Raw genomic sequence first — 12,148 nt, 5'->3', positions numbered from 1 at the left:
CATTTAATGAGCTGGAGAGTTTTCTGTATACATGCATGTACAGTTGAAGTCAGAATTATTAGCCCCCCCTTTGAATTTTTTTTCTTTTTTAAATAATTCCCAAAATATGTTTAACAAAACAAGGAAATTTTCACAGTATGCCTAATGATATTTTGTCTTCTGGAGAAAGTCTTATTTGTTTCATTTCGGCTAAAATAAAAGCATTTAATTAAAAAAAAAAACATTTTAAGGTCAGAATATTTAGCCCCTTTAAGCTATATATATATATATTTTTTTTTCGATAGTCTACAGAAAAAACCATCGTTATACAATAACTTGCCTAATTACCCTAACCTGCCTAGTTAACCTAATTAACCTAGTTAAGCCTTTAAATATCTCTTTAAGCTGTATAGAAGTGTCTTGAAAAATATCTAGTCAAATATTATTTACTGTCATCATGGCAAAGATAAAATAAATCAGTTATTAGAAATGAGTTATTTAAACTATTATGTTTAGAAATGTGCTGAAAAAAAATCTTCTCTCCGTTAAACAGGGGGGCTAATAATTCTGACTTGAACTGTATGTATATAATTGTGGGTATATTTTTAGCATTAAAAAAAAATGGATGACACACAACAAATGTATCATTTAGATGAAAATAATCCATTATTAATGTAAATAATAATAATAATAATGTAATAATGAAAAATGCTTTAATATCATAGGGACATTTGAGATCGTTTAATGATATGTGAATGTTGTATATCTCTGCATTTCAGGATCACCTGGGCATTCAGGACGAGCATGGCTCTATTTTTGTGAATGAGGCAGCGTTCATATCTTCCTCTGTAAATAACAGGCACCTCCACCTTCAGCATCATCCACAGCATCATCATCAGACTGTCCATGTGCACTCAGGATCTATAGGATACTCAGATTCTCCCAGCGCTCAGAACAGTCTTAATTCACTGCTTGCCCTATCCAACCACAGACCCAGCTCTGCTGGAGCATCCGACCACAGCTGGACCTCTCTGAGGAGTCTGACAGAGCGCGCAAACAACAGTGAGTAATGACTGCAGGAAAACATGATGAGTCTTAATGTCAAACTGTGTGAAATTGTAGAAACTATTTCTGATTTCTGACATTCTCCAACCCCTAAAATATCTGTATTTATATAATATACACTAAAACCAGTACTATTTTAACTGTTTTCATTTTGTATTATTATTTAAACATGGGGTGATGACTGCTGAAAATTCTCAAATAAATTACATTCTTTTTGTTAAATTCCTCAATTTTCAGCAGTCTTTACTCCAGGTTTGACTGTCACATGATTCTTCAGAAATTAGAAATGTGCTAATCCGGTTCACATGACACATCTGCTATTTGTGTTATATTGCTCTGATTTTTTTTTTTTGGGGCAAAACCTAATATATTTTAAAGGTTATATAGTTTAAACGTAAATGCTTAGAAAAAACAGCTAACAATATTAATAATAACAGCTTAAAATAATGTAAATGCTATTATTATTAATCATTAAAAAATTTATATAAAAATTATACTGAACTGTAAAGTATTTAATAATATTTTTATTTGCATAATAAGTATAATGGTAATACACTGCATGTCCAGAAAAATGTCACAGAGTCTAATTTTCTAAATTTTTTGGACTGCCTTTAGCTTTGGGTAGGGCATGCATTTTCTGCATCATTGTTTCAGTATGCTTAAGCGTTGTCGCAATATTCATTCCCGTTAAGAGTCCATACATTTTTTGCCAAGACCTTGTATTGGTAATGGGATAGTTGAAACATTATGAAAGACTCTTAAAAGGGTTAAGGTCTGGACTTTGTGGTGACCAATCCATGTCTTGTGCTTCCTGAGCCACTCTTTCACAGTTTGAGGCCATTTAATAACCTGGTCATTCAATATATTCAGCTGACTATTCTTTGGGCACAATACATTGCTGAACCAAGACCTGCAGCATCCCCAGATCACAACACTGTGCCCACAGGCGTGTATGGTAAGCACTAAACATGATGGGTGCATTACTTCATCTGCCTCTTTTCTTACCCCGATGACCCCATCACTCTGGAACAGGATAAATCTGAACTCATCAGACCATGTGACCTTGCTCAAGAGTCAAACCTTTATGTTCCCTAGCAAATGTTCAAACCTTTATGTTCCCTAGCTTAGTTTCCCCCCAATTAGTCTCAGTGAAAAGTGGTTTTCTTAAGGCTACACAGGTGTTTAGTCCAAGTCCATTGAGTTCCCTTTACATTGTGCATGTGGAGAGAACTTGGGGGATTCGGACTAAACAACTGTGTAACCTTAAGAAAACCACTTATCGCTGAGGCTAATTGGGGAAAAAAAAAAAAAAAAAAATATATATATATATATATATATATATATATATATATATATATATATATATATATATATATATAAATAAAGATAAATGATCGCCAGTCTCCTTCATCCTTTTTTTTACCATTTGATTTCATCAGGCATTTAATAAACGATCCTCGATGTCCTTTCTTCAGTTTTAAAAAGTTATTTACTCAAATTATGGTTCCCACACTATAATTTCTTTCCTTCATTTGGTTTGGTTTGTTATTTATCAGGGGTCGCTACAGCGGAATGAACCACCAACTATTCTGGCATATGTTTTACGCAGTGGATGACACTATCATTTCAGTTTTTAATAATTTGTTGGGACAGTTCTTAATCCAATTTTAATAGTTTCAGCACACATGTTTTATTTGCTTGATACATGCCAATAATTCGACTATTCTGAAGCAGAATCATTTTACACGACCACAGGATTTATCTTCTGACATGCTTCTTTAAGAAATGAAAAGCTACTCCCTGTATCAGTTAGGGTTAAATAACTTGTTACCTGCTGGAACATAACAATCCATGCAATATTATCTGATGGTAGTAAATATCTTAAATATTTCCTTAGTTAAATCCAGGTGGTGACTTTTTTTGGACAGGCAGTATATTAATAATAATAATAATAATGATTCTTAGTTGATCTAACTCCAATACAATAATACAAAAAAAAAACTTTTACGGTTTGTTGTTTTTCTTTAAACATTAATTTTGGTGTAAAATTATAGGGAAAAATCCTGAAATTTGAATGCCTTTATTAACAGCAGATATAGACCATTCTCATTTTTTAGTTTGGGATGATGCTGTTTCAAATGATTTCACTGAAGCACACAGAGCAACCGATCAAAAATTGTAAAGATGACAACAGTCTTTATAATTTGATAATTCAAACTGTATCAAATCAAGTGTAACTGGTTCACGTTGTATCTCCATCAATAACTTAGATGTGCATTAATCGTCTAATAATTCATCAGCTAATTATTCTTTTGTCCTCAATTATTCCTATTATTTTTTATAAATGTGAAATACCTGTTGCAGAATTACTTGGCAATCACAAACAAACTAGAAAACATCATCCCTAGACCCAGACGCATGACAGCACCATCAACACGAAATCAGTCATTATAATCAAGCAAGCTCTTTCCACGAAAAACAAGTTTGCCCTTTTTAACTAAACCGTAGAAGCAAAAGATTTGATTTGATGATCACACCCACACCCGCTTGCGAAATGTGATTAAAGCTTGTGCGACAGCATTGAAGGTCGATCTGCTCTCTTTGTGTTGTTAATCTGTGTTTAATAAGAGATTGGTCCTCACTCTATCACACACAGATACACATCTGTCCTGCCGATCAATGACACCTCTGTCTATTCACTGCAGGCTGACAGCGGCCTGTGAATCAAGGGCCGCCATGCAGCTACGCCAGACTGATTGAGCATTGATCTCAAAAATCTTTAGCCAACTCATTACAGAGTGACCCGTCATCTTACAAGAGAGAGGGGCGAGCGGGACAGAAACGTACTCATCTGATTTTTACACATGAGCTGTCTCAGTTGTCTGTGTAACATTATGAATCGTCTCAATTTCACACACACACTTCATCTCTAGATGGTCCAGAGGTACTTGTTGAATGCTAAGATGAAATGCAGGTTTTTAAAGGTGGATTTTACAGTAAATGGCACATTATTTGCTTGCTTTAAAGGTTTTGGCCTCTGTGTACAGTATATTGATGGCTTTATTAACCATCTCTCCTTATTGACAGAATGTGCATTTTTAGCTACACTGCAAAAATGATTTTCTTACATCTATTTTTGTCTTGTTTCAAGTCCAAAATCTAAAAATTCTTAAATCCAAAAGCATTTTCTGGACAAGCGAAACATATGTTTTGGTATCGGCAGCTAGCTCTCTGCATCTCTCACATGGTCGCTCACTGAAGCCAAGCAGGGCTGTGCCCGGTCAGTACCTGGATAGGAGACCACATTGGAAAAGCTAGGATGCTGCCGGAAGTGGTGTTAGTGAGACCAGCAGGGGGCACTCAACCTGCGTGAGTCCTAACGCCCCAGTATATTGATGAGGACTCAGTGAGCGTCATTTTTCGTATGAGACATTAAACCATGGTTCCGACTCTCTGTGGTCATTAAAAATCCCACGATGTCCTTCGAAAAAAACGTAGGGATTTAACCTCGGCATCGTGGCCAAATTTGCCCTCTGGCCTCTGTCCATCATGGCCTCCTAACCATCCACATATCATAATTGGCTTCATCACGGTCTCCTCTCCACCAATCAGCTGGTGTGTGGTGTGCAATCTGGCGCAATATGGCTGCCGTTGCATCATCCAAGTGGGTGCTACACACTGGTGGTGGATGAGAAGATTCCCCCCCAAAAAATGTGTAATGCCCTTTGAGCATTCAGAAAGCACTATATAAATGTAAGAAATTGAGAAATTATTGGTTTAAGAAATAATATCTCAAAATTAAGTGAGTTTTTCCTTTGAATAGGTAAAATTATCTGCCAGTGGGGTTAGCAAAATAATCTTTTGTCAAAAGACAAAAATGTGTAAGTAGGAAAAGCATTTTTTTGCAGTGTAGAATACAAATTCACTTCCTAGTCTTATCATAGGGTCTTATTTAACAGGATGTTACCACTCAAAATCCAACAGAAAACTCTTTACTATTGCATATTACAGCTATTTGTTGAATGTTGTACTTAAGGTTATGCTGGTTAGCATGGCTCATTTTATCTGTTTTTCCCCCATTTATGGACATACTAGCAACATGCACAACTGTGTAACATATTCTTCTGTTAAACTCACATTAAATTGATTAAAAGTGAGTGTAATGTCATGAAATGACAGTGGTTAGCACTGACGCCTCACAGCAAAAAGGTTGCTGGTTCGAGTCCCGGCTGGGTCAGTTGGCATTTCTGTGTAGAGTTTGCATGTTCTCCCCGTGTTGGCGTGGGTTTCCTCTGAGTGCTCCGGTTTCCCCCACAGTCCAAAGATATGCGCTATAGGGGAATTGGGTGAGTCAAATTGCCCGTAGTGTGTATGTGTGTATGTCCGGGTCATCCAGGTTAGGGGTTGAGCATTGGGCTTACGACCCACCTCATAAAAACTAGATGTTACAAAACACTAACATGGTGCAGCTAAATATCAACTTCGATAAGCTTGCAAGTAATGTCATGAAATATCTTTAATACAATCGGAAGTTTGAAACTTTCTCTTCATTTAGGAATCCTAAAATGTGCTGTAAAAATATCAATAAGCCATGGCAAAATCAGTTTTTATGTAAATTTTCATTCATTCATTCATTTTCTTTTCGGCTTTGTCCCTTTATTGATCCGGGGTCGCCACAGCGGAATGAACCGCCAACTTATCCAGCACGTTTTACGCTGCGGATGCCCTTCCAGCTACAGCCCATCTCTGGGAAACATACATACACTCTCAATCACGCTCATACACTACGGACAATCTAGCTTACCCAATTCACCTGTACCGCATGTCTTTGGACTGTGGGGGAAACCGGAGCACCCGGAGGAAACCCACGCGAACGCAGGGAGAACATGCAAACTTCACACAGAAACGCCAACTGACCCAGCCGAGGCTCGAACCAGCGACCTTCTTGCTGTGAGGTGACAGCACTACCTACTGTGCCACTGCGTCGCCTTTATGTAAATTGACCTCATTTAAAGATTTAAATAAAACTTAATTTACACTAAGTTATACAAGATTCTAATTGAACGGATGAAGTCAGTTTAATGTAACTATTTATTTGGTGTATTTATTCAGTGGGTTTTCTGAAACATATTTATTTGCACGAGTGAAAATAATAAACGTTTCCTGAGTTCCATAGCAGTTTATTAGAATATTTGTTTAAGGGTCATGTGACACTGACGATTTAAATAAACATTCATTCATTTTCTTTTCGGGTTAGTCCCTTTGTAAATCTGGGGTCGCCACAGCAGAATGAACCGCCAACTTATCCAGCATATGTTTTTTTGCAGCGAATGCCCTTCCAGCTGCAACCCATCACTGGGAAACACCCATACACTCTCATTCTCTCACACACACACACACACACACTATGGACAATTAAGCTTACCCAATTCACCTATAGCGCATGTCTTTGGACTGTGTGGGAAACTGGAGCACCCAGAGGAAACCCACGCCAACACGGGAAGAACATGCAAACTCCACACAGAAATGCCAACTGTCCCAAGCTGAGGCTTGAACCAGCAATACAGATTGAAGCTTCAGGTTCTCCCGTTTTAAATCATATATGACACTTAAGTCTGACTGATAAAATAAAAATAAAACTGCTGTTTTAAAAATAATGATATAGCCCCATTAGGTGCCCACCAAATAGCTCTAGGTCTTTAAGGGTTAAACAGTGCTCAGGTAACAACATTACCGTACATATACAAGCATATGCCTTCAGTCTGAATGAAGGTAATGAAACTTGGTCATATTGAGAAGCAGGTAATCAAATGTGAGAGGCATACATCAGTTACATTCACTACACCACATCACACGTGGACATGGCAGTTCATCTCTCACCACTTTTTTTTTTTCTTCTGTTTATAAATTTTTGCCAGTTATTTTGTTTTAGTTGAGTGATTTTAAGCATCAAACAATGTAACAAGATTTCAGTTTGAAATCTTTCAGTTTTGAAATATAAAATGTTTATATTTTACCACTAGGGGGAAGGTTATCTCTATGAAATTACCAGTGTTTATATGGTTTTTACCAGTTTGGCACATTTGTATAACTAAAATCAAACAAAATAAGCACTAGATGTTAACAACATAGCACAGATTATACTTAATATCTAATTGTACTTGATGATTTATTTATTTTTGTTAAAAGGATAGTTAACCCCAAACTTAAAATTCTGTCATCATTTACTCACGCTTTTCTGCTTTCAAACCTGTTTGAGATTCTTTATTATATTGAACATAAAGAAAGATATTTTAAAGAAAGCTGGAAACCTGTAACTACTGACTTCCATAGTGTTTCCTTTTCCTACTATGGACTACTTTATTAAAAATTATCTTATTTTAAAGAAACGTATGAAATTTGTGAGCACTTGAGGGTGAGTAAATAAAGAGTACGTTTTAATCTTAGGGGGAACTATCTCTTTAATTGCATTTGTTTTCATGCATGTTTGAGCCTTTAATTTTGATCACTAAGCATTTCCAAATGTTGAATCATAACAATTTGATTTGATGAATTTAGCACATGAAGCTACTTCTGTGAGAATGTGATGGTACTTTTTGTGCTTGTGGTGTTTAATAAACAGCCTAGAACTAACATAGCTACACTTGTTGATAAAACAATATGATAATTATGTTAAACCATAACCCATTCTCAAGCATTACACTTGTTATCTGCCAGTTAGCAAATAATACATGTATATTCACCCATTTTCCTCACATTTGCCACTTGCCGAGTAATAAATTTAGTCCCTGATTATGAATTCCACCATCCCAAATCTAGTTTCATGCTACCATTCTGCATCAGATCTCCAAAAATACCATTAGCCTGGAGCAGCATGAACAAACAATGACTATTGATGACATTGTGAATTCTAACATACTGTCTTGTCCTGACAGATGTGGGTCAGATCAGCCATGTTGAAGAGTCTTGGTCGGCAGGTGTAACAGGAGCGGGCCTCCATCAAACCGACGTCCTGCTCGTCAGCCAGCCCTTCCTAAGCATGGAGACAGAAAACAGAGATACTGATGGAGAGGAGACCATCGTGTATCTTTGAAATCAACAAACAAGCTTCATCGCTGTTCAAACAAAAGCTCTTTGATCTGCAGTTTGAGGATCTGATCCCACTTTTTTTTTTCATTGGATTTTTGTCTTCAATCCGAGCATACTTTTGGCCTTCTGTGACATTCTCCAGACTTCAACATAGCACTTTCTTTGGTACGTGTTTGAGATGGGGCTTGAGTTTTGTTTTATAGCCCGGAGCCTCCAGTGACCGAATCAGTTCAGGCAGTTTCAGCTCACGTTTAGTCACATACACGCACACAAAATAAAAATCCCCCACCCACATTTCCGCAGAGTGTATTTTCCTCCAACTGTTCATGTCATTTTACATCAGGACATAAAACTACTGACCCTTTCTTACAGGAGCTAATCGACGGCTTGGTTTAAAGAAGCATTCGCCGCCTACTGTGTGAGTCAGGGTTATGTATGCATGTGTGTATGTGCGTGTTAGTATAACGAGGCACATTTTCACCTTTTTCAAAGTCAGTTTCTCACATTTAAAAACCGCTTTCAAATGTCTGTAAGGAAATGAATGTGGAAAATGAGTCCTGCCTTGCTCTTTTGAGAGTGTTCCTTGTTCTTTGGTGCACTTGAGCTTTTGTCTATAAGGTCAAATTAAAGGGACAGTTCACCTAAAACTAAAACATTATCATTTACTCACTCTTTTTCCAAACCTGTTTGTCTTTTGTTTTTCTGATTAACACAAAAGAAGGTATTTTGAAGAATGCTGGAAACCTGAAACCATTGACTTCCATTGTGTTTGTTTTTCCTACTATGGAAGTAAATGGTTACATGTTTTCAGCATTTTTCTTTAATATCCTATTTTGTGTTCATTTAAAGGTTTGGAATTCACTTGAAGGAGAGTAAATAGCGAGTACATTTTCAGTTTTGGGTGAACCATCCCTTTAAATTCGTCATTCTTGACATCTTGATACTTCAGGTCAGTATGTTGGCATATCAGCTTGAAGTCTTTATGCATTATGCATCGTTTGTTAAATGTAGATCAACATCATTATAATCTTTGCTCTTACATACAGTTGCAAAAAAGCATAAGTTAAGGCCTGCTGTCATTTCAGTCACACTTTAAAGAACATTCAAGCCATGATTGTTATAAAAAAAGACTAAGGACCAGTACGAGGAGTTAATATGTTACTTGAGTTAAATTGACAAGAATTTAATGCGTGTTTCCATTCTTTTGTAATGGCTTCTCATATTGTGTGTTTTGTCTCTTCTTATGCATAGACCTTATTTATTGTTGATATTTTTAAGGAATAATTTGTATGTACATAGAGCATGTTTTGTATAATTGTATGTAGACCTGTGTATCAGATGTTATAAATGTAGTAAATGTTCATACATCAGCTATTGTGTTTTTCTCCTTGTTGGAAGTACAGTGCTCAGCACAATTGAGCACCCCATTTTGAAAATTAATTATTAAGTATCCATTTCTCAGTGAATATAGGCCATGTATTTTGGTGCATTTAAACAAAACAAATTTATTAAACAGATATATTTATTAAAATAATATTTTAGTCACCAAACATATTTAGAAATTGAAAGATAGTACAATTAAATTCAAGAAAAATATTGCAACCTACAAAATTTTAACTAAATCTTATGATTTGTCCTCTTTTAAATTTGTATTTAATATTTTTATATAACATATGAATTGGACAACTAGTTTTTGGTTATTTTGTTAGATAAGCTTCAGATTTGGTTTCAGTACTGACTAATCTAATGAATATGCACAAATATAATATTGTATAGCTTCATAATAAAAATATGAATTTAAAAGATAGATTTGTGAGGGGTGTACTTATATATGCTGAGCACTGTACATTTAATTATACAAATTCCGATTTTGTGTTGACTTAATCTAACTAGAGCTTATCGTTATAGTCACGTTTCCCTTTTCACAGCAACAGCTAATGTCATATAAATAAAATAAACCCAGACGGAATATATCAGACTGTAATTACAATTGTAAAAATATACATTTACATAATGTTAGAACCAACTGATTAATAATCCAGAGTACAGTCTTTTAGTAGCCTGTAAAACATTTATTATTAAGACACACATGCTGTTTGGCAGAGGAAAAAAAATGTCCTGCAAATGTGTTTTGGGCATTTCAATATTCAATTGACTCTACAAAATGGGGGGAAATGGCTTTACTGTAGATACTGTACTTATACTCTGACTAAGGTTGATTTATTTATATTTTGACTTGAGCAAAACATCAATTTTGTTTTCTCCGCTCTCTTTCCCTGCCTATTATTTAGGGACCTCTAAAGGTTATTTGCACACACAGCTAGCAACTAACAAAGTCAATCTACAGCAGGGCTGAGTAATGTGTCTGTAGGTGGGAACAGTAGCCAACCTTACAAAACACCTCCCCATGGCACAGTAATGACTTTAGGAGGACTTCCACTGTAAACCTGTCACCCAAGCAAATAAATAACAGCCATTAACCAGCGTCCCACCTATAGCACTTTTACAGAAGAACCCCTTTCCCGTGCATATTCTACATATTACTGTGACGGGTCTGTTAATCTTGAGACGCAGGAGGATAAAGAGGTAATGAACAACAACAAAAAATGGCTACATGGGGAATTTGGAGGCCTAGATATAGAACCAGAAACCAACATAACAAGGCTTTAGTGCCATTTTATTTATTCTCCTGCACATTCGAATGGCATCTATGCTCATGTTTGTCTGTATCTCCTTATTCAGAAGTTTACATAATTGTTGATCCAGCCCATATCCAGAGCAGATGGTTGTCTTGGTCATCACTGAATCAAATGTGCAAGACTGATTCCTGCAAAGACTCCAGTGACAGATGAGTATCTGCCTGGTGACCGACTTGGACCTGCACCTTCTCCATGATGGACGCTCATCGTTCTCAAGCTTCTGACATCCGGACCGCAGCTCTGCCAAAGATGTTTTACCAGAGGAGAACTGGTTGTCCCAGCTGACCCTGGTTTCTACTAAGGTTTGTTCTCTATTTCTGTCACCATTCTGTCTTGGTTCTTTGCCTTTAGCTATGTTTCCATCAACCTATTTTTATGCGCATTTTGGACATGCGCATATAAAAAATCGGTTGATGGAAACACCAAGATGTGCATCAATTTTGAAAATGCGCATAAAACATTTGCGCATAACTGAGGAGGATTAACTTTTTGTTCAATAAGAAAAGATGTGCATAAACTACGACGGAAACACTTTTACCGAACAAACTCCAGTATGCGCATTAAAAAAGGTCATGTGATTTTGTTATAAAAGATCATGTGATAATGGAAATGTGTATGAATGGACAAACCAGCAGGCTGAGCACACTGTAAAACATCTCAAATGTTGTTTTGGTCATTCTAAAATGCCTTAACCATTTCAGTATTCGTGTTATTATATTATTAATTACCTCCAGAACTGTTAAGAGTGTCTGTGCTCTGCGACTTCAAATGCCACCACGCATTCATTGCGTGTCAGCATCATCTTCTGAGATGTACTGTAAGTCATTTATTAAATAAGAAAAAGATTCACGCAGCTTCTCCTACCACAGCTAATTCTGTTTTTATTGTTGATATTAGGTGCCAGTTAATCAGGAAGTGACGATTTTGTTCTCTTTGACTTGTTGGTTGGAAACGCTGCTTTATTCATCTTTTATGTGATATTGCAGTTTTGCGCATAAATTTCATTTGCATTTTTGGATGGAAACATAGCTACTGTTGCCTCTAGCTTACTTGGTTGGGGCTGGCGGAGCTTCAATGGATAATTCTTTAATAGTAACATTTGTATTAAATTGAACTGAACTTCAACAGTGACATTTATACTAAACCAAACTGAATCAGTTTAATTTACCTAGAATAACACCATCATTCTACTCTCCTCCCTGCCTATGTTGCCCGAATGTTCCACAATTTGAAAATTATGGCTTTTTATTCTTTTCTTTATCTATGTTAAGCTGCTTTGGTGCAATATGCATTCTAAAAGTGCTACAGTATAGAAA

The 12,148-nt window shown here is 36.3% G+C and overlaps 1 protein-coding gene across 1 annotated transcript in view; it reads left to right on the top strand.

Moving 5' to 3' along the window:
• Positions 1–9,529, top strand: part of arhgef28a (Rho guanine nucleotide exchange factor (GEF) 28a) — a 124,481-nt gene extending 114,952 nt beyond the window's left edge. The window contains exons 35-36 of the mRNA XM_056458065.1: positions 759–1,041; positions 7,980–9,529. Of these exons, the coding sequence (XP_056314040.1) occupies positions 759–1,041; positions 7,980–8,137 (441 nt within the window). The 3' untranslated portion in view covers positions 8,138–9,529. The remainder of the gene's footprint in view (positions 1–758; positions 1,042–7,979) is intronic.
• The last annotated feature ends 2,619 nt before the right edge of the window (positions 9,530–12,148 follow it).

This window comes from Danio aesculapii, chromosome 5 (genome assembly GCF_903798145.1).
Source record: "Danio aesculapii chromosome 5, fDanAes4.1, whole genome shotgun sequence".
In the NCBI taxonomy this organism is placed as follows: Eukaryota; Metazoa; Chordata; class Actinopteri; order Cypriniformes; family Danionidae; genus Danio; species Danio aesculapii.
This window is presented reverse-complemented; position numbering and strand designations above follow the sequence as displayed.